The 24,363-nt window shown below is 38.2% G+C and overlaps 1 protein-coding gene across 1 annotated transcript in view; it reads left to right on the forward strand.

Annotated features, from left to right (window-relative positions):
• Positions 1–324: 324 nt before the first annotated feature.
• Positions 325–24,363, forward strand: part of ngfra (nerve growth factor receptor a (TNFR superfamily, member 16)) — a 57,148-nt gene continuing 33,109 nt past the window's right edge. The window contains exons 1-2 of the mRNA XM_036589928.1: positions 325–444; positions 7,858–8,020. Coding sequence (XP_036445821.1) covers positions 409–444; positions 7,858–8,020 — 199 coding nt within the window. The 5' untranslated portion in view covers positions 325–408. The remainder of the gene's footprint in view (positions 445–7,857; positions 8,021–24,363) is intronic.

Below are 24,363 nucleotides of genomic sequence, written 5' to 3' on the forward strand. Positions count from 1 at the left end.
GTATTTTTTATAAAAAAAAAGTAAGATTTTTTTTTAAAAGTTGTCTGATGTAAACAGTTTCCAGTACTGTAAAACTGGTCTGTGATGCTGATTATGGGGAGAGAAAAAGGAGAGAGAGAGAGAGAGAGAGAGAGAGAGAATGAAAGAAGAGAGAGAGGGAGAGAGAGAAAGAGAGGTGAGGAGGGTGAAGATGAAGATGAAGGCGCTGCGGTCAGGCGCGCGTGCTCGTCTCTCCTCCTCCGCAGTGCACTGCTGGGGGCAGCGCGGGAGCGCGCGCACACGCACTCACGCACGCACACACACAGAGCGCTGCTGAAGCGCGCGGAGGTCCGGAGCTGCACTTGCACGCGGGAGTTCAGTATGAGCTACAACACAGAGTGAGTGGACGGAGGGCGCGCGGCGGACACGATGGACACGCGGCGCTGGACACTGCTGTGGGCAGCGGTGAGTGCACACACAGTCACACACACACGGACGCGCGCATCGTGGTTCGGACGAGTTGGAAACCGGCTTTATTTCACGCGCTGTGAAACGGGCTCGCGCTTTTAGGAACTTATTCTGCTGCAGGTATTTTACTGTGCTCACGATTTGTGGAGCACAGTCTGACAGATGACTGCACGAGCGCAATTTTTAAATTGATAATAATAATAATAATAATAATAATAATAATAATAATAACAATAATAATAGCAGCTAATGACATTAATAGATAATACATATTCGCCACATTATTGTTGTATTTCTGCATTTATTAGTGTTTGCTATTATTATTATTATTACTATTATTATCATTATTACAGCTGACAGTATGTTTAGAACTCCTGTCCTTCTCGTGCTCGTTTTAAAGAGGGAATCGTGAACACGCGCTGCTGGTGTTGAAACTTCTAGCGTGTTGAAACCCAGTGCAGCTCCTTCAGCTGCTCGCGCTCAGCGGTCACACACTCACTGACCTGCGGCTGCCCGGACCGCCTCGAGCCTCACTGTTCACGTAATCTGTTGCAGTCGTTTGTTAATTGGTTTGTTTTTGACTCAGTAAACAGTAAACAAGACCTTCAGCATCTATTTAAGCGCGGGTGCATGTGCGTCCAGTTCACCGCGTGTAAAGTTGCAGCATGAAGAGTTTAGAGCTCCGGAGCCTCTCTGCTCTCCCTCTCTCTCTCTCTCTCTCTCTCTCCCTCTCTCTCTCTTTCCATCTCTCTTTCCTTCTCACTCTCTCTGTGTTTTCTCTAAGCATATGTGGACTTCAGTAGCATATGTTCCATTTCTACATCACTGCGAGAACCAGAAAGACAGAGTCAGACAGAGAGAGAGAGAGAGAGAGAGAGAGAGAGAGGCTACTTTAGTCGTTGAAAATTTGATTTGCCCTGTCGATACTGTAACTGAACATGGTCCTGCCAGTAACTGAAGTGAACTGAACTGCATTAAAAGAGAGAGGAGAAAGGAGGAGAGAAAGGAGGATTAAAGAAGAGGAAGGAGGAGGAGGAGGCAGAGAGAGAGAGAGAGAGAGAGAGAGAGAGAGAGAGAGAAAGAGCAGGCACATGAATGAGGGGCTTAGATTTGGCTGCTGTATGTGCATCTGCCTCTGAATGAAAGGGGGAGAGGAGAGGAGGAGAGAGGGATGCTTGAGTAGAGAGGGACACTGATTCAGTGAGAGAGAGAGAGAGAGAGAGAGAGAGAGAGAGACTGATTCAGTGAGAGAGAAAGACAGAGAGGAAGAGAGGAAGAGAGAGAGAGAGAGAGAGAGAGATAGAGAGAAAGAGAGAGGGACACTGATTCAGTGAGAGAGAGAGAGAGAGAGAGAGAGAGTGACGGAGAAGGAGAAAGAGAAAGAGAAAAAGAGAGGGACACTGAAAGAAAGAGAGAGAGGCAAAGCGAGAGAGACAGACAGGGAGAGGAAAGAGAGGTAGACAGACAGAGAGGGAGAGAAAGAGAAACAGAAGGAAACAGAGAAGGAAATAATGGGCTAATTTATTAACTGAAGATTTTAATATTTGTATTGTAACTAAATAAGGTCATTTCAATAACTGAACCAAATTAAAAGAGAGAGAGAGAGAGGAAAAGAATGAAGGAGGGAGCAGAGGATAGGATGAGAGCAAGAGAGGGAGTACAGGAGTTAAATTGGCTGCTGTGTGTGCATCTGCGCCTGAATGAAAAGGGAGAGGGACGCTCGAGAGCAGAGGTGCACTGATTGAGAGAGAGAGAGAGAGAGAGAGAGAGAGAGAGAGAGAGAGAGAGAGATGAAAGTAATGAAAAATCCTTTGCAGAAACATACTTTAAACCCTGATTATTGAAGCGCTCTGTGTGTCTCTCAGTACTGATACATTTACACAGTATGGTCTCCATAATTAGTTCCTTATTTAAACTCTTATGCGGTGAAATGCTTTGGTCCTCATGCCACAGAAATATGTTCTGTTTGTCTCTGAAGAAGTGAATGTTTATACATGTGGGACATTGTGTGTGTGTGTTCAGAGAGGAACATATGGAAAGAGTGAAGTTAATTAATCCATTAACAAATTAATAGAGGAAAAGAAGAGAAGACACAGTTTCAGCCACTGTTTGTATGTGTGCTTTTTCTGAAAAGCTCCGGATTTCATATGTAAATGAAGGTGTGTTGTCCTGCTCTTCTTGGAGTGTGTAAAAGAGCACAGTGTGTGTGTGTGTGTGTGTGTGTGTGTGTGTGTGTGTGGCACCCACTCAGTCAGTTCCCAGCAGCCCATCATGAATACACAGCATAGAGAGTTGTACTGTATAGTGCAAACAATGGTGATAACTCATGCATTCAACACTTACACTCAACAGTCGGGTCTGAAAGTCTGAGACCACTAATGCTTTTGCATTCTTTCTTAATTTCATACTTTTTTTTACCATGACAAATGATACTATCAGCATAAAAGTATGAGTGAAAAATAGAAACTTTGAAATATTTACATGAATTTTCGTGTTTTGGTGTGTACCCCTTTGCTTTAATGGTAGCGTGCACTCACGCTGACTCCCCAAGTTTGAGCAAAAGCCTCTGCTGAGTATATTAAATCCACTGAGAGTCGTCTAAACACAAGCTTCAGTGGGAGAGATATATCTAAAAAAATAGACCTCAGCATGGTCAAAATTAGCTTAAATTTCAATAGTTACCTAGAAATAGTACAGAATCTTAAAAACATTGTCTTCTTTTTACTATTTTCTTTGTTTTGAAATTTTAAACTAAACAAATTCTTATTCATTTCTAGTTTTAAATGGAAAAAAAAATACTAGTGGTCTCAGAATTTTGGACCCCACTTTATATAAACATATATTATATCATACTGAACCCCAAAATTCTTGCATTGCTCCGTCCAACTGTAGGAGTGTTGATTTAAAGGAGTATTTAGATGGAAAATCCAATTTACACAGTTGTCCTCTCACCTCCAACATAGGTGATCAGCCAAGACATGTTTGGTCTCTGAGGTTTCCTTGTTTAGTTTTGGACTGGAGCTATGAGACTAACGTAGCTAACAAGTAATGGAAACCTATGTACAACAGTGCAACATGTGCAAACTGCTTACCTACATCAATCGTGAAGATGTTCAGTAAATTCATAGATGTGATTATATGGTTTCTGACAGTGTATAACAAAAAGCAGTAGTTGCAGCCATTTGTAATCCTGAACGTTATCTGTACTTTTGTCCTTTTTATGGATAACAGTGCGTCATACAGTGCCTGTTTGAGATGACGCAAAGGGGCCTAGAACTAGCTTTCTATGTTATATTATGTAATTTTCTGCAGCGTAGCATTGCATCCCTCAGCCTCATCCAGTTTAAAGAATTGATGATTTTGTATACTTTTTGAGGTTTCACCCATCAGTGTTCTCTCACTACAATACCCAGCATGAATTATGCTAATACAGCATACAACCACTGGGAATCCCTCCCAGGGCGATAAAGAAATCCACTGATTTAATGGCTAATAAAGCAGATGTGATATTCTGTTACATTGAATATAGCTTCATGAAGCCACCTGGCTTCCTTCTGCAATTAGCTGCAATAGCCTTGCTATTTCCTTCACTGGGGTGGAGCAAAAAACAGCCGAATATGGGCAGTTTGTGATTTTGGTTGTGGTTTTGGAGAAAACATATAGTTCAGGGAACAGCTACTTAACTAGTTAATGTGAGTGACAAAAAACACACACATTTCAAACAGATAACCCACAAAAACTCATCCCAAAGCCCTTGTACCTTAAAGATACATCACCAGAAGGTGGTGTTCCTCATCTTCAAACCAGACAATCTCACCCTCAAGGCTGCTGTGACACTGCTGTAAAAGAAGACTCTGCATGTTTACAAGTGAAGCAATGGTTGCATTTTTCGTCTTGGCTGAAGTGCCCCTTTAACAGCTCCACATAGTCTGAAGAGTGTGACGACTTAGGCATGCAGCTGGACGATGCTAACAGGTTTGCCATTTAAGCTTACCTCACTTGTTTGCAACATTAGCCCTGTAGCTCCATTCCAAAAGTAAAAAGGGAACTCCACCTGATTTATTTATAAAAGTATGCATAATTCAATTGATAAGATGTAAAGAAAGTTATGATTTGTCCCAGAGAAACTTACCAAGTCAGAATTATTCACAGTGGTGGCAACAGGAACTGGACGTCCACCTCTAAAAGCTCCCCCACAGACAGTTATTACATGAAATGGTTATAATTATGCTGCCTGATATCTGAGACATCGCTTTATGTCAATTCTGAAAAGATTTTGGCCTAAAACATAATTTTTTTAAGTCCACTTATGACAAAGATACACATGGAGGGTGTTATTGGGGAAAAACAGTCCGTCCCTAAAGAAAACTTATTTTTTTCAGATATATCCTGATTTTACCATCATCAACATTACACATTGTGGTGTTTTGGTGAAGAAGAATCAGGTCAGGTCATAATTTCTGCTCGAAAATTGCTCTTAATTGAACAAAAAGCAGAAAAACCACTGCATCAGCATGAAAACAGCAGGTCTCCTAAAACCATAAAACCTCTGCTGACAGTGACCCCCCAACCCACACTCACAAAGCCCACATCCCAACACAAAATAACACATGCAAACATAACACATTTTAAACTAACAGAACACGACATAAACAGCACAATAAACAGTCCCTTTTAAAGGGGCGCACGCCTCCCACAAGCCTTTTCATATAGCATGCCCATGAGCTCCTGAGAGGCAGCGTGCCCTGTGGCCGATGCCACTATGTAGAAACTCTGAAGACGTGTAGTTTTACTGTTAGTTTTGGATAGCAAATAAAATGCCGGTATTTGTGTTGTAGACATTAGGACCCCTGGTTCCTATCAGCACCACTGTAAAGAAATCTGAGTCTGTAAGCTTCTCTAAAATGAACCATTTCACATTAACCACTCTCAATGACTTTGTTCACATCTCTGCCACTGAATTATGCAAAAACTTTGAAAAACAATGAAATTCCCCTTCGAGAAGCAAACTTGGGACACCAAACCATCGCTTTAAAACAAAGTCATAATGTCTCAGCCTTGTCATGTTTCTCAACATCTCAATTCCATGTGTGAGAGCGTGTCTCTGTGATCTGTAGCTATCAGGGTGGGGCTGATAGCTGCCTTGAGAACTGTAAGCACATATATCCGTCCTCAGAGTGCTGGTGTGTGGCCCATTAACTGTGCCTTTAGACCAGCGCAGCTGACACAGCTGCACGCAGGACCATCGCTGCTGTTCCTGCACACACCCTGCTTTAGAGACCCACACAGCCCCGTGCGGCCCACCGCGTTAGTCCAGCTCTGTCGTTAAAGACCTCTGACCCCCTGAGGGTGCAGCAGGAGATACACTCCACTTACTCTGTGGAGGAGGCAGAGAGTTACTGTAATACGAGAGAAAGTAGACGCTCACTTTGAGACTATTGTTCAAAGCTTTTATTTATAAATATAAAACCAATGTTGTTTTAGATACATATATAAATGGTACCACTTTACAGTAAGACTGCCTCTATCAGACTTCCCATCACTGTGAGCTGTACTGTAAAGTTGGCTTGTTATCTTTGTACACAAGAAGGAAGCAGCAATTATTAATATTTATTTATATTGATATATATTTTATCTTTCTTTACAGTTAGAAGGAATATAATATGTGTTGGCTGGTGTTAAACATACCGTTCTCATCTACAGAACTTGGTAAGAGGGCATTTTCATGTAATGTCCCATTAGTGTCAACGGAGTGTTAAAAACAACAACTTTTGCTTTTTAGTCAACTCAAAATACTTTTAAACAACTTGGTAAATGAAAGTCGAAAGTGTAATTCTATGTCATTTCTGGCTTGTTTTATTTATTTTGTTTGCTCTAGTTGTCTTATTGATTTAGATTTTTTATGTTTGTTATAAAGTCTGTTTACTATATTAATGTATTTTTATGTATGTTTTACAGGTCCCCACTGTAAATTAAACCTTTGGCTCAGTGGGCTAACCTGCCCCTGTATGAATAAAAAAAGAATAACAATAAAGCTTTATGAACAGTTTAAATTTAAAATTAATGTTTATTAATTAATAAACACATTAAAAATAATTCATACACAGTTATAACACATAAAAAAGGGCAATAATGACCTGCTGCTTAGCAAATACTGAGCCCACATTCATCTACACTGTTAAACCTCTCGACCCCACAGAGGCCTCTGCCCCTCGTTCACTGTAACAGCCGTGATTTAATGAATGTGACTGTGAGTGAAAGTGAACTCAATCATGACAAAAAACACAATTACAGCAATCTTTAACACTAATTACATTTCAATTGGAGTCAATTTGTGACAAAAAGGTTTTACACATTTAAACGTTTGTTTTGTTTTGACAATATTTTAATAGTTGAAGTTATCAAGTGGAAAATATTACAATTGTTTATTTACTGCAATTTAATGTCAGGTTAGCGGTCTGGACATGTGATCACTTTTACAAGACAAGTAATAAAAGTAATACAAGGCATTCGGGATCTTTATTATAACTTCTCACTGCCTGACAGAATTTCTGATATTTTTAAGACGTTCTTTAATTTGAAACCTACGAAGTTCAGCAATAGCAATATTACATTAGCAGCATTTTATACATATATCTGCAACAAAGCTGACTGTATATAATTGAACATAGTGATTCAAAACTTTTGAATGGTCATGTATAGAGTCAAATGCAAAAGTTTGGGCACCCCTCATCAAATGATGTTTTGTTGATTTTCTAAGTAAAAATAATTTCACACATCCTCTACAGAGAAAACACTTCTGCAGATTTTAAAGCACATTTGAATTCAGTATTAACATATTGTAAAAAAAAAAAGGTGGTCTGTGCAAAAGTTACACCACACTGTGTATTTTGTGTTTTTTCCCCGATATAGTAAAATCAGCAAATAAATAGAAACTGAGCTCTAAAATTTACAGACAAATGCCATATTTAAGGGTGTTCCCTGTAGAGGACATGTTAACTTATTTTCACTTTCATCAAACATGTAATTTGACTCGGGTGTTGAAATGTCTGCTGACGACACTTGATGCTGTATGGGTAAATCAAAGTGCTATATCAGGCTTATGCTCTTACTGAACTCTTAAATGTGTAATTCAAATCAATGGCAATTGCCATACAAACATGGGAGTTAACCTGTTAACCTGTTGTACTTTATTTTGCATTAGGGCCAGGGCCTATCAGCAGACCTAAAAGGTTTATTATACCCTTCTATATTCTAAGAATAGCTCAGCCAGGTGCACTGAAGTCCCTGTAATAAGCCTTGGTGTGTAATAAGTCTGGGGTTTTAAGGGTTGAAGCTACTGTACATCTTTATAGTGAAATGATTCAACATGAGGAGATCTGGTCTAACTGTGAGTGTGTATCTCCACAGGTGGCAGTAGTGTGTGGCTCTAAGCTAGAGCGGTCAGTGGAGGAGGCGTGCAGCTCTGGTCAGTACACCATCAGCGGGGAGTGCTGTATAGAGTGTCCACCTGGGGAAGGGGTCATTCAGAAGTGCGGACGTAACCAAACCGTGTGCGGCCAGTGCCTTGACAGTGAGTACATACTACACACACAAGCATACACTTTCTGAACACCAGGAGAGAAAGGCAATCATTAACAGTGTTTAAAGCGGATAGTTATGGCTTAACTAGACACAACGCTGTCATGCTCCACTATATCCAAGAGGACAAAAGTCAATACATATGCCATTAAGTTGTCCGTTCTAACCCATGCATTTTAAACTGAACTAAAACACCAAGTGACCAAGCAAACTACGTTTCCCACCATGCCCCATCGTCTTTCCTTTCAAATGGTTTCAGTCCATGAAGGCTGTATGGCAACTGTTCTCAATACAAGGCAAGTATTTAACTGCATACAGTCATGTACAACTGTCAAATTACACATTTTGTTGATGTGAAAATAAAACTAAACAATCCTTTGCAGAGACCACATTTTACAGTGGCGTTTTAGGGCCACTGTTAAAAAAAATGTAAAATAGTAAACTTTGAGAATAAATTCTTTCGAGATAAAAAGTCATACTTCATGATGTTTTGAGAAGAAAGTTGTAATATTTCGAGAATAAAGTTGTAGAATTATGACATTAAAGTGGCATAGATACCAGGAAAAGTTGCAGTATTGTGGCCAAAGGGTTTGCAAAGGGAAGGTAGCTTCCTCCTCGTATTAAAATAAGGGGGGGGTGGGGTAGAGGAGTTGGTGGAGTTATACATTCATCACAGTTTCACCAATAAAGAAATACTGAGTCTCCCTGTCTCTCTCTGGCACATCAGAACCAGATTGTTATAGTACAAGAAGCAGCTGAAATGGCTGAACAAGAAACTGTTTATTTAGAATAAAAAACCAGATGGAAACTGTCTGATTTGTTGAAGGAGAACTCGCAGGCAGTGGCATCTACAAGGCTGTTGGTGGTTACACCTCTGTGCCATTCAAAGAGGGCATGAAGTTTCACAGGATACAATGAGAACGATAATCAAAATGATTGATACCGAAGGAGTGTGTGGAACTCTGCGTGCCCGGCGTCTTTGTCGTCGCCAGTACAACAACTGAGGCCCCAAAGCGTTATGACAGCCCCCCTACAATTAGCCCACTTTATCTTCGAAATATTGTGAGTTTATTCTTGTAACTTTATGACTTTATTCTCTAAATATTACGACTTTATTCTAAAAAATACGACTTTAATCTCGAAATATTATGACTTTATTCTTGAGGGCTATTATTTTTATTTTTTTAACAGTGGCCCTAAACGCTATTGTAACATTTAAATATGACAATTTTCTGCAAATTCTGCAAAATAATTTCTATTCATTTCAGTTTAACATTGGAATATGTTTTATTTTTATCCCAATATGTGAAATTCAGGAACTAAACAGTAGTTGTACATTCAAATCTTCAGAAATGAGTTCTCTGTAGAGGATGTTTAACTCATTTTCACACGTCACTTGACCGGGGTACCCAAACTTTTGTGTACGACTGTATATGCTGACGCTTGCGCTGTGTAATTATGGTCATTAGGGACGTTACTCTGTCCAGTGAAGGGATGTTACTTGCTGTTTCACTCTGGACAGCTCTATATGTGTTTGTGTATTTTGGTCGGTTGATAAATGTGCAGGTAGTCGAACAGACAGATAAAAGAGACTGATGAAGACTCTATACAGATAGAAGGCTCTATACAGAGACTCCAAAACACAATTCAGTCATTTGGCTGCCTTTCCTAAAACTGTTGACACAGTTACTGTGGAGTCAATACAATGTTTTGTGGTGCTCTATATCTGTTCATGCTGTGTCCTAAAAATGTTATCTCTGTTTCCTTCTGTAATAAATTGTTGATGTAGTTGATGCTGTGGAAAAAGCACTGTTCTAAAATAGGCCTCTCTGAGCACCTGATACAAATGGATAGGGGAGAGAGAGAAAATACACCGCGGAGGCTCAGAATAGCACCCCTCTGTCCCAGGACACTCGCCCAGCTGCTCTTTTTACACCAACTGTGAGAGTAGATCCATAAGTGCAGGTGAAGATAGAAATATCACTGAAACACAATCAGTGGTGTTAAATTGCAGTGATTCTCATTTAGAAACTGTAATGGAACTGAATCTGAGATTGTGGAAGAAATGACAAAGGCCTGCTGCCTCAATAATATTTTATATGATATATATATCGTATTGGTAGTAAAGATAGTGAAACTGTATCTCTGAAATGGGAACTTCACACAAAAAACTGAAAAATATCCTTAAATTTAATGTAATGGGATTTTATGACTAGTAGTTCTAGAACATATCTGTTCATCCATTCATTGTGAAAATGGTCACATAACGTTCAGGGCAGCTGGGAGAGAGCGAGACAGAGAGAGGAAGGAAAGAGATGGCAAGAAAGAGAAAGAGATGGCAAGATAGAGCGAGAGAAAGATAGCAAGAGAGTGAGAGAGAGAGTGAGAGATTGCAAGAAAGAAGAGAGAGAGAGAGGGAGAAAGAGAGAGATAGCAAGAGAGAGAAAGAGAAAGAAACAGAGAGACAGAAAACAGAGAGAGAAAAACAGAGAGAGAGAGAGAGAGGGAGAGAGAGAGAGGAACGGAGACGGGGAGGGGGAGAGAGAGAGTCCAGACACTTTTGCTCCAATGTTTGATTGAAAGCACGTCCTTAATACGTCTGCATAGCCAACTGCAGTTACTATAAAGGACCAGCCTACTTGCAAATCGTCTTTACTCAGACATTTTATATTTTATTTTAAATAAAGTACAAAATACACAAATTACCCAAAATACAGAGACTGTATAAATGCAAACATTACACTGTAAACTAACATTAGTTGACTTAGGTTAACCTCTCATTTATTACCCCAAATAACATCCCTTTACTCAGTAATTACATTCAAACTCATTTCCTGAACCTCAACACAAACACCATCAGGGTGAGAATCACAAAAACATGTAAAATGTATCCAAACTTAATATTCATCAAAGAAAATGTAACAACACAAAAATAACAGCATCATTTGAAGAGAACCAATTAAAAATATGAAAATAAAAGTTAATTGACAGAAACAACAAAACTGCTAAGAGTGCTGGGAAGATTTTTGGGCCTCAGTCTATAGGACTTATATTAGTTAATTAATCTCAACTAGATTTACTGAAGTAATTAAGACATTATACAAGACATAGTAAGTGTTACTAGATTTGCACAAGAAGGTTTAACAAATGAGTAAAATAAACAAAAAAAGTGCAATTGTTCTATCTTACAGTGCAGGCATAGCTGGCCTTTTTTTTAGAGTTTGTGGACAGCTAGAGAGAAGCAGAGCTGAGACAGACAGAGATGGAGAGAGAGAGAGAGATAGAGAGACAGATAAATGAGAGAGACTGAGATAAAGAGAGATATACAGAGAAAGAAACAGACAGTCAGAGAGACAGCGAGAGGAGATGGAAGATGGAAGGCAATATAAATGTAAAGTACAGTATTTTGAGCAGAGTGAGGAAATTGCATGAATAATTTAGAAAGTGAAGATGGGTCAGAAAGAAAAATAATATCAGGTACCAGTAAACAAAAATGCATTCAGTGGCCCATATGCTTATCTTCATCCACCTGGACAGACACCTGCACGCACAAGCACACGCACAAGCACATGCGCACACACACACGCGCACACACACACACACACACACACACAGTCCTCTTTGAACGTGAGCCCCCCACCCCCACCCCAGTCTAGACGCAAGCAGCAACGTCATCATCCATTGAAATATTTATCTGTCCACTCTCTCGTTCTCTCTCCCTACCTCTCTTCTCTCTGTCCCTGTCCTCTCTTTGTTCCTTTCTCTTTCTCTCTCTCTCTCTCAATCTCTTTCCCTCTCTCTCTCTCTCTCTCTCTCTCTCTTTCTCTCTCTGGAAAAAGAGAGAAAAAGGAAACATATATCGCTGCTGTCAGAACAAAACCATGTCTATTTTTGTTGTTTTTCAGTTTTTGACATCATTTGAAAATACCTTCATGATGAATGAACCAAAAGAAACGGCCCAAAATGGCTTGGAAAAAAGTCTGGTTCTATAAACTTACATTAAAAGTGAAGTAGTTTTTTTCCTTTTCCTGTAAAGTTACCATTTTGAAGATCCAAGGAACAACAATATGCATATATATTATATTATGATATTATATATCTATATGTATATTCATGCACTAACTATTACTAAACAGACATCATTTGTGTAACCCATCTTGTTTCACTGGGCACAGTATATTATATTAAACATGAACATTATATTACTTTCAAAACATAATAGACACTAATTGTATATATATATATATATATATATATATATATATATATATATATATATATATATATATGCGTATATAACGAAATATTTACGTGTACATTGTTTCCACTTGAATTTATTCTTGAGTTTCCATAATTATATACATTTACAAAATACTATAATTTATTACATCAACTAAAGTATTTCCAACAAACACAACTCTGTAGATCTAATATATAGAGCTTTTTTGAGGGTCTCTCAGTCTGGAGCTTCAGCTGAGTGATCATAGTGGAGATTTGGCAAAAAGCACCATTACTTAATGAGGCATTTACAGACAGCCAACATCTAATACTGTCACCCGCCATCTTAGTCTGATATGGATCTTATCTATGAAAGAGTGTGAGAGCGAGAGCGAGAGAGAGAGAGAGAGAGAAATGATAAGAGCCAGAAAAAGAAAAGAAGAGAAAGAATGAAATGATAAGAGCCAGAAAAAATAAGGAAGAGAAAGAACACCCAAATATATTTTGGGAGCAATTTTAAATGAACCTCTGCTGCATAGAATGGCTATTTTTGCCCCTTTTTATAAACCTCTTAGCATTGTGGAGTTTCTTTAAAGCTCCCAGCATGATTTCAGAAGGTTACCAGGAAAACCTCAACTGCTTTCACGATGACACTGCACTCAAAACCTAACAAAGACCTTATGAAAACACTGCAATATGCTAACGATGCAATTATAAAACAGAAATTAAAGCAATTGAAACAATTAATCCGAGTTTTGGTCATCTAAAGTGCTTCTGGCTCCTGCTGTGCTAGACCTTACTGGGCTAGAAGTCAATCCATTAACTCTACTGATGAGAGCAATCTACTGCAATTAAGGTAATACGGCAATTAAAAGGCTATTTCAGATTGTACACTCATTATCAGGGTATGCTGGGATGTGTGGGTTCGTGGCTATCAGAATGGTAAGAAAAGGGATGGTTTCCTCTCCAGATGTGAGAAGGCACTGGGTCCAGAGTTGATCACAAGTCACTTGATTCGAATGGGAGTTGAGTCTTGAGTCTTGAGTCTTTAGTAGAGAACTTTGTCTCGTTATAAGCTGCAGGCATTTTACTTCACAACAGTGCACCCCTGCTACACACCTGTCAGGTTCAACACGGCTTCAAATAATAAGTCTTATATTACAGAAAAACCTTCAGTCTGCCATCAAAACTAATTGCTAGCCAACTGTTTCAAGTTGTTTTTTCCTTTAAGCACACATTTACTGTCAATGCTTTATCTCTGCATCAGACTGAAGGTTTTTCTATAATGAAGGGCTATTTGAAGTGATATTGAACCTGACGGCACTGCGAGCTGTAAGATAACAGCACTGCAGTAGTGACCGCTCATGATCGTGGCAAAGGTTGGCGATTTTGGTGATGTATGTGGGAGGGCAATCATGATATATGTATTAAGTATACTCTGGAAAAGGAGTTTAGATGATGCTGGACTTCTGTGCTAAAAATATTTATTCATTTTACTGAATTTGTAACCTCTTATAAATAAATGTAAAGGTCACTGTAATGTTAAATCAGGTAAATTTATTTTATTAATGTTTATGTATTGGCATCAGCATCTAGGTACTTCAAAAGTATGGAATATTGGCAATGTTCTTATACTGCTGCATCTCTATTATTGGCTAATATTATTTTCTTCTGTGGTATTACATGAAGGATCATGCTTGTTATGACTGGGACATGAGCTAACAAAGTAAAAAAGGTTTTTAGTTCAATAACAAAAGTGATCTACAATGCACTGTAGATACATGTAACCAGTCTGACAGATTGCAATACAAAGTGTAGGAGGTGATATTATTTGATGAACCTAATAATAGGCAATAGATTATTAACCTCTTGAACTCTTATTATCTTACTCGTAAGACTTATTATTCAGTATACTATGACAAAAATGTAGTTATGAGAGTTAGAATTTAGCGTGAGCCCACATACAGAGCCCGGCAGTTTAGGGGGTTTAGAACGTTTGAAAGGCTTGGTGTCCAGACTACAGTATATCAACAAATATTTATTTAAAAGCAAAACAAAATCTTAATCCTCTAACGTAAATTGTGAATAACATACGTGTCAGGAACTTGTAGTAACTCAGGCCTCGTCCATGTATATCTGGACATTTTTGAAATTTCTTTACCTGTACCAACAGCATTTTTGGAAAAAAAAAACCTGAAAACGCTTGAAAAGTATGCCAGCCTAGTAGAGGCTGATAATGCCTTATAAAATTTGATGTCGCATGCCTCAAGAACAACACTGCAAGCATGCATATTGCACAAAATACAGAGTGTAAAGCTGAAGCAGAGATTTCTAACAAAGTGATGGCAGCCAGTTAAAACTACACCAGGCTTGTACAACTCCATGCAGGCCATCAGTTCTCCAAAATTCAATATCTCACAAGATTCAATTTCTGCCAGAAAATAAAAGCTTGAAAAATGTGGAAACCAGCTACCACTTGCTGCCATGGGGGTGTTTACATTGGCACTGTCTCTGAAACACTGACACAGTCCTAATCTAGCTGAGGGTTTCTCCTGTCTTTTCTAACTTTATTTGAATGATGGTTTAGGATTTACTTTTTTAAAGCCTGACTTTGGGTAATGATCAAGTCACAGTCTTTAGCATCTTTAGCACAGATCTTTAGAGATATTTTAGTGTTTGCAATTAATACTCCATTTAAAAGTGAATGCTGTACATTCTGATGCCTCAACACTACAATGTAATAAAAAGGAAACATAAATTCAGTTGTGAACTAGTTATCAAGCCCTAAATTACCAAGCACACAGTTATCAGCCATTTTTCACACAGTTGTGTGTGCTTCATAAATGAGAACAGTAACAACCTCGCACAAGCTAACAGCATGATGTCAGCGTTTTATTTATTTATTTTTTTAAAGCCGTCCACACAAAACACAGATAACTGAAAAGTTTCCCACCCTGGAGCTGGCCTCCGTTTTCAATTAGCTAAACGGCTGTATTCGTGTGGACAGGAGGCCAAAAAAAAAATCTTAAAAAATATCTGAATTTGTATGGACAGGATGTTAGAGAGGATTCATTGTTGCTTGTATTCTTTATGTGGTGTAACAGACGAAACAAATATGCCAAAGAAACATAGAAGAAATGTGAATTTTTGGGTAGTGTGAGTCGGAGCACTTGCACTACATGTTTGTAATGACAGTGTGTCTTATATAGGTCATGGTGATGAAGCGAATGCTGCTTCACAGAGCAGCGTGTGCTGATGTTTCAGCTCTGATGCTGAAAGAGGTCATAGCCATCCATTAATAATTAATGAAGGAGAGAGGGATATGAGGGGAGAGAGAGAGAGAGAGAGAGAGAGAGAGATGGCCAGATGGGGTGGATGTGTTGTTTAGCTGAACTGACAGTTTTTCTAGCACGACAGAGCCTAGTTCTCCTCGTCCATATGCGCACCCGTCTCTCTTCCTCAACATGCAGCACAAACACACACCAGTCTGGCCTCACTCTCTAGTGGTCAGCACTAATTGTGTGTGTGTGTGATCAGGTTCTATTCTATTTTATGGTGTCATGCGCATAACAAAACAACAAAAACTCTATAAAATCAACATAAATACACAATACTTCATTATATGCTCTAAGTAGTTTAAAGCAGGGGCCTCAAACACAAATCAGGGGCTTCTGGCCAGGTGGTCTCCTCCAAGGGGGAAAAAAGTGTCCCATCATTTTCTTCAAGTATGAATTTTAACTATATAACTAACATACACTCAAGCCTAGTTTGTGTTTATTAGCAATTCTTGTATCATCACAAACCACAACTAATACTAATAATAATAATAACAACAGTAACGACAATAACAATAATAATAATTATCATAAGCAGTAGTAGTAGTATAAATACATAGTGTAAATAATGTAAAAAATAAGTAAACTTACATTGAACAGTGGAATGAAATGGGACACTTATTATGACAGCATTGGCATTCCAGCTGAACATGAGTGAAGTTACTGTGAGTGAAGTGTTGGCAAAGGGGTCAAATCTGCATTCTCAGTGTTTTCATTTGATCATTTCATTTATTTTCTATATTCAGCCAACTTGCCTCTGCCACCATGTTATGAATGAATCCATGTGCGCATTTAACTATCGGTCTATATTAGAGTAATAGCTAAGTTAGCTATAGCTAAATGACATTCATATCTGCTCAGTGTGCTGTATTCATACTTCAACACTGTAATCATCAGCCTATGCTAATCTGATGTAACGTACGTTTGGTAACCAGCAGCAGTGTCTAATTACTGAAACAAATCTACCCAAAATTTAGCTGCAGAAAAACATTAATTGCAGGCTGGATTTAAGGATAAACAGTAAATATGTGATGTGCTGTATGAAGCTGTGCCTGGGATGGTAATTTGAGACCTTTTGTTTAAAGTAATAGTTGAAAAATCTAATTTACACAGATTTCCTCTTCACTCCAAGTGTTGTTGATCAGCTACAACAAGTTTGGTGTCCCTAGTTTGCTTCTTTAGTTTTGCATGTGAGTTACGAAGCTAACAGTAGCAAGATTGAAGATTATACTTCATCAACTAGTACTATGCAAACTGCATAACTGAATCATGACACACTGGCCTCAAACTGAGTACAGTCTCATATAGACTTGCTTATGTGGTTTCTGACACTGTGTGATGTACTGCTATCCATAAAAAGGCCATCTTTAAAGTCAATGTGAATAGGAAATAACTGGAAATATATCCATGTAATATCTGAGTTTTTTCTCAATGATAGGTCGGTGGTGGGTGGAAGAACTAAAACATAATCTTATTGGTTAATACTATTTTTCCCTGCCCCTGGTGCATGGTGAGGTGGTCATTCCAATTTGTTAGAAAATTATAGGAAAAAAATTGTCTTTTCATGCAATGAATTTAGCTTTATATGACCAGTTACATGAACTAACAAAGTACATTTTTAATTGAATTTTAAGGTTGACTTTAAGCTTGTCTATAGTGGCTACTTTGTCTTTTGTGGCTGACTGGCTACATTTGGGAAAAGCAGAAAACTGTGTACATTTGATTTTACTGCTAAACCATCACTTTAAATCTTCGGCACATTCTGAAAGGTTGTGTTTTGTTCAAAGGCCATCATTCCACACTTGTGCACCAGCTGTAGCCTTCAGTCTCTTTCTCTAGCTCTGCGTACAGATGTTTTTGGATAATGGCTAGCATCAGTGTGTTTCTGTTGGTGTTTAGTGTAAATAGGTGGTTGTGGGTCTCTTCCAGTGGGCCTGTGCGCTTTATACCTTGCAGTAAAAATAGCCGTTTGGTAACAAACAGCCTAAACATGTTTGCGCCATTTGTTTACAGGATGCTGCGTTTCTCACACGCATTGCTGCACCAGTTAACTAGTGTTGGCTTTTTCAGTCTGGGTTTCATCAGATAAAAGTCTTTTTATCTTCTAGCCCAGTGTTTCCCACCTCCAGGCCTGTAGTCCGCATGTATGGTACAGTTTCATGTAGCCACATCATTAACTAAAGATCAGCTCTTTCTTGAGTGTGTAGTAGACGAGGTGGTGACATGGGATACATCTGCAAAGTGTGTTTATTAGCACCTCTCTCAGCAGTGGGTTATTAATCTGTGATAAAACTAAAAGAAACCACCAAAGAACTGTTTAAAGGGCCCATATCCTGCAGTTTTCTTGTATTTTATTTTTTGTCTCTTATGTCCATTTATGACGTTTGTGTGGTTTTATGCACACAGTCATACATTTTTTTTCACATTATCATTTTTTCACCTCTCCTTATCCTTTAAAATTAAACATGCTGTTTTTTTTGTTCCTATGCTTTTATACTGATATATGTAAACGATCTGTGCATTGTGTCTCATTCGCAAAAGCAGCAAACACTCCTTCTAACTTTAATGGAAATGGGAGCAGCTAAACTGCTGTAGCTTGAATTGGTGATATAAGTAAATGCATTGTTTTTGTGACACCACAAAAACAACTAATTTAAAATGGGCTATTTTGCAGTAGTTTCCTCAGATGGACTATATGGAATGGAGAGTGAGTGAAATGAAAGCAAAAATGCAAAGAAAATTAGTTTTTTATGATATGTGCCCATGAACTCCTTAAAGTCCTAGCCTTGTTACTCAATACTGCATAGTAATCACACTGTAAAAAAATTAGGATTTTAACTTAAAAAAGAGCATAAAACAGACTCTCTTTCGAAATTCAGTTAACTCAAAATGTTAAGGCAGCCTGAGCACTAACTTTTTAAATTTAAAATATATTTTTTTACAGTGCATTAACATGGACAACAATGCAAACTGAGCTTTTAGGTTTTAGAGGTCTGTAATAAAAAATTGGGTCCCAGCACTGTAACGGTTTAAATCAAAAGATGTAAAAGTAACATCCACAGTGTTCAGAATCTCAGGCATGCAGTGCTATCTACATCTGAAGTTGTGCATCATTTTGTAGTCAAGTGTCATGCCCGTATTAGGAACGTATTAGGGCCTAAGCAGTTTTTCTCTAAGGGAAAATGAATAGCATTTTTGAAAATCGCTGCTTTCGCACCCTGTCCTAAACAAAAAGTTGTAAGTTCAATATATTTTGTCCTGCAAACTATTTTCCTTCCAAACGAATATATAAAAAATACGAATATTGCTAAATATATGCCACAAGCATGCATTGAAATGATGGTGCATGAAAGTAAGTCTACTATTAAACTTGAACACACTTTAGCTTCACAATAGCTACACAAACTGTAGCCTAAAACTGCCAAAGCAACCTAAACACCAGTTTGCATAATGTATTTTGGTGAGGTTTTATGTTATCGCTTGCATGCTGAAATATTAATTTTGACTCCTTAATGACCTTGTAATTCAGAGGATCCAGTGACATTCTGGGGAAAAATGTCTGTAAGGCAAAAAACATTTTATTTTTGTTCAATACAGGGTGCGACAGCAGCTATTCAGCTATTTTCCCCATAAAGACTACACAATGACGCGCAATGATGTCTCTATGAAGAGAAAGATGAGGACAGGGCAATAAAATGCAGAGATACTCGGCCAGGCGCAGCTGAGAACAACAAATAAAAGGAAGGGGTTGCAAATCATAGGTGACGTAGATGACACAGGGGCAGAGCTATGAAACATTACAGGGATGGAAAGTGGTGGAGCTTGGCTGGGGAAACTATAGCAACATTGTAGACAGCAGTTTTAAAGAATGCCAGTAAAGAAATGATGTAGTGTTCTAAATCTGGGGTCCTAGGCTGGCTTTACACCGTCAAACGCTCATGCAATGTTAGTTGTTTGTGACCTCATGAAACTAAATTGCACTTAAGTAGCATAATGTAAAGCTTCCTGCAACTCACTTGAAACTTGCAACAGTTGCAAGTGTCTCAACTTGTTGAAAAGTTTTAATGAAACAGTCAATCAAAATGCTGATATCATGTGATCATATCAAACAGCATAATTTCAAATGATTGATTTCAGACACAGAAGCTGGTTTATTGGATGGTTGAGAGGGGGATCCTCCTGATCGACTTTATTTGACAAACAACAGTGAGTTTCTAATGTTTCTGTAAACAGCTGGCTTAACTAGGTAGCTAATGCTAACACCTGTTTAAAAGGGTGCCTGTGCCAGTGTTTATGTATGCTGTTATCGTGATCAATGTAGCTAGATTATTCAATTTTTTCTCTCCTGACACTCCTAATTTTACACAGAGTACAGACCCCTTTGTGATCCAGATGATAAAAATGATTACAGAAAAGGAGACAGAGATGCAGCAAATTGAACATATAGTGCTTACAGGACAGAATGAGTACAACTGAAAAGTTTCTTTGAACATTCATTTTCAAAAGCTTAACATACACAGAACATATTTAAAAGTCAAATATATAGTAAAGAACCATGTATATACAAAAGGCAAATACATGGTGGGAGCTGCCACTTATTGCTTTTTGTAACTGTCAAGTTGCATGGAAGTTATGTTGCATGCAACTCTTAGCATGCAATTAGTTGCAGGAAAGTTTCATTGTGTAAAGCCAGCCTAACACTGAACACAGTCCACATAACTAGAGTTCACATTAATCAAACCGCCTTTGAAAGCATTCTAAAACTGCCCTGCCTTGCCTCGTTAAATGAGTGTGAACTGAGCTTTAGAGTGGAAAATCACAAAATGGTGCAGTGCAGGTGGGCCTCAGGACCACAGGTGGGAAACACTGTTCTCACAATCAAACAACCACCACAATGTGATTTTGTGGGATTGAGTGCTGTCAGATCAACTCCACTCTGCTCCCCAGTGAATTTATACCACATCCAGACTTCGGTGTGGAACTGACACAGCGATAGTTTCAGAGCCGTTTCTCTTGAAGTGACGCATTAACAGATAACATGTGATTGGACTATTTTTACATTGTTTGATCTCCTGGGAGTAAACAGCTCGTGATATTTAAAAGTTTAAATCTGTTTAGTTTCAGGCAACTGTGATACGATGAGAGAAAAAGAGAGAGAGAGACAGAGAAAGAGAGAGAGAGAGGCACACCCACACATTTACTCACCCACCCACACACACCCACAATCTTGTTTCTGTGAAGTGTAGGGCCGTTACATAGACTTCTATTCATTTCTTGGAGACTTGCCTAAACCTTAACCAGAACTACTACTACCCCAACCCCAACCCTAACCCTCACTTTAAAATGTAATGATTTACACTGTGGGGACCAGCTTGTGGTCCTCACAAGGAAGAAGGTCCCCACAGTGTATGAACAGGTTTTGGTCTCCACAATGTGGCATAAACCTGGTCACACACCCACACAAACTTATGCACATGCACAAAAGTGTCTAGTTGCAATTTACAAGCAGACTGTCTGCCTAGGACCATTAACCACTAACACTCCTAAGCTATAACACACGTACACATGTTTACAACCTCAACACACACACACACACACACACATTTAGGAGCTTTAAGTTGTAAACACACATACACTCACACACTTCCTCCAAACTCTTCCTCACTGGAGTCTCTAACACACACAGACACTCTGAATAATTTATCTGCTTTCTAATTATATCTGAAAATAATGCTGCAACAGTATGCAATATTAATGCTTCATTTTTATAAGCCAAACCTCTGTAGTGGTCACTTTCCACACTTTTCAGCCTCTGGAAAACTCTCTCTGAGGATAGTCTGAAGAGAGTTAGTACCGTTACTGTAAGCAAAGTAAACATCCCACACCACTGGGACAATGAGGTGTTACATGCCTGATGTGTGTTTTGTTGTGTATACAAAGGAACAAATAAAGGCAGAGTTTAACCCCTTAAAACTCTAAGAGCCCATATGTGGACATACAATTCAACTCATCACTCTCATAACTACATACCTTACACATTACTATCATAGATGCTGAGCAATATATAGTAGTTACTGAACAATGTAAAGCATTTACTGAATAATATAAAGTAATTACTGAATTATATATCATAGTTACTGAATAATATAGTAGTTACTTTTTAATCTCTTGATTACCTTTAATGCCAAAGCAAACAAACATCTATTTCTGCCTCTTAATCTTCTCCTAATAACATTATTGTTGCATTTATTTTGATAAAGAACATAGCTGAAAGTTCATAGACTTTTTTGGTTTATGTAACAAATTACAATTTTGAGAAAGCAAACATATGAACAAATATATGCTATATAGATTAAGGGTATATAATTGTTACTCTGATGAAACAAATCAGTAGGCTCTGAATTGTGTTCTGAATGTTTACACATGTTCACTCATTGTAGTGCATCCAACAAAAATGGCAGAATAGTGCTCCTTTATACACTGATAGTAAACACAGTTGCACCCAGATCCATTTTACTATGATCAACAAGGACACCGGTGGTCAACCTATTAGACATAGGCCTATATATCAAAAATGGGTCAAAACATGAAGAAAAGCCCACCTCTATGCTAATGCTAATTTTTGCTAGTGACCTTATATGACTGTAGTAGTTGCATTTAATGCTTCCAAAAGATATTCTATGTTTTAGATATATTACAGATATAAAAAATCATTATCTTGTAGCAGTTTCACAGTGACTCTTTCAGTAGAGGGGCCTGGTATAGAGCTGCTGCTGCTGTTTTCCACTTCTAACAACCCAGTGATTAAGCTGCCACTTGTCTTCAGTCAGCACTTCAAGAGCGCTTAGAGTAATGTTTTTGTCTCACAAAATGGGTCCCACTTATTGGAAATCAACCTTACTGGTTCATTTCTCTGTCACTTTATAATTATGATGGTCAATCTAAAGTGTAGGCCTTCTCTTCAGCTCCTGAAGTCCTAACCAATAGAAGAGCTCCCTGAGCTTTATCTACCTAGACAGTTCAACTGAATAAAAATGGACAAAAACAAATTACAGACATGCATCATTTAGTTTCCAGAAAAGAAAAGATTTGAATGAGATAAAGCAGACAAAGTCTATGAATGTACTGCCGCCAAATCGTTAGGTAAGATAGCGATAATTACATAACCTGTCCCTGGGGGAAGGCTGGTGGGATTTGCTGACGTTGCATTTCTTGCAAAAGTGTATCAGTGAGTTCATGATCACAGCGTGCTCAGATAATACACTGCAACTGTACTTCACCTCTGTCTGTACACAAAGATCAATTCCATAATGAGACAAACAAGGCACTGTCCACACACACACACACACACACACACGCACGCACGCAGAAAATCAGATCAATGTGGGCGACCTTTCTAGCGACGCCCAGTAAACACTATTATCCCCATTACTCCTCTTTCATCTTTTCTGGCATTTTCTTTCCTCAGTCTCAGCTCAAACTCTTGCCTTTCCTTTAGCTGTGGTACGTTTTCCCCTCATCATCATCATCAACAGCAGCAGCTCAGCAGACTCTCATGTCTTCCCTTTTCCTTGAAGCCTTTATAAACATGATGAACCTCATTATTTTGCTGCTTTCCTTTGATATGGTAAAATGAAACATGATGGTTTTGCTCCAGTACACAGCAGCTCCTCGGTATCCAATACTGCTGCTTATTGATGTTGCTGTTAGCAGTTAATTATATTGTTTACAAGATATATCTTATGTACCTTTATTCTTAGAATAATCTGTCAGGAAATTGTTTGTTACTTGTTTTTTTGTATTGGTCTACAAGGGTAAGTTCTAATTGTGTTTTTAGTATGTGCACTAGCTGTCTTCTAGAAGAAACTGCTTGTACATGAGTGGAATGACATTAATGATCAAGTTATACTATGATGACCTAGATCAACATTTTTAATGATAGAAAACTAATTTGGTTGCAGTTAAGTTTATGAAATGATTCTATCCTGCTAGTCCTGTGCAACTTAACCCTTGTGTGGTGTTGAAGTCTGTGGGACCTATTTTCAGTGTTTAGCAAAAGAAAAGACGTGATTTATTATAATTTCAAGCCCAGATTTCTTGGCCTTTGATAATTTTCTGTAAAGAACATATTAAATAACACATTTTCACTGACTTCACACTGTTCACCCCCTACACATTTATATTACACATGTGATGTTGGGTGAACGCGTGGGGAATAAAAGTGTGGAGGTGTTGTGTCCCTTCACTCTGTTCTCCTCCTACATGGCCTGCTGTTAGTGTGTGTGTGTGTGTGTGTGTCTGTGTGTGTATGTGTTTGTATATGTGTGTATGAGGGTGGACAACATGGATAGGCTGCTGACTGGCTACAGCTGCTAAAGGAGAACCCTATGCTGGCCACTTGTAATATTTTAAACATCTGGTATTTTTACATAAATTGGCTGTATTGATTAAAAACAATAATTTACTGCATATAATCTGTATGTACAGTCAGGTTTAAAAGTTTGGAATCATTTGTCATATTAATAATTGTTATAAAATAACAGTTTATAAACTAAAATATTATGAACTAGACACCAAAATGCAAACTAATGATTTATTCACAGTTTATTTTGGGAATGGTAACATTTTACCAGCTACAAATCTGCTATGACAGGTTTATGGCATGCTTATATCAGTGTTATGTAGCAGAGTTCATATAAAGTGTTACCTTGGGAACAATGAGAATTATGACATGGTAAAAGAGAATAGAAAATATTATTAAATATAAACTGTAATTATCTAT

The sequence above is a fragment of the Colossoma macropomum genome, unplaced genomic scaffold (assembly GCF_904425465.1).
Source record: "Colossoma macropomum unplaced genomic scaffold, Colossoma_macropomum, whole genome shotgun sequence".
NCBI classification, from domain to species: domain Eukaryota; kingdom Metazoa; phylum Chordata; class Actinopteri; order Characiformes; family Serrasalmidae; genus Colossoma; species Colossoma macropomum.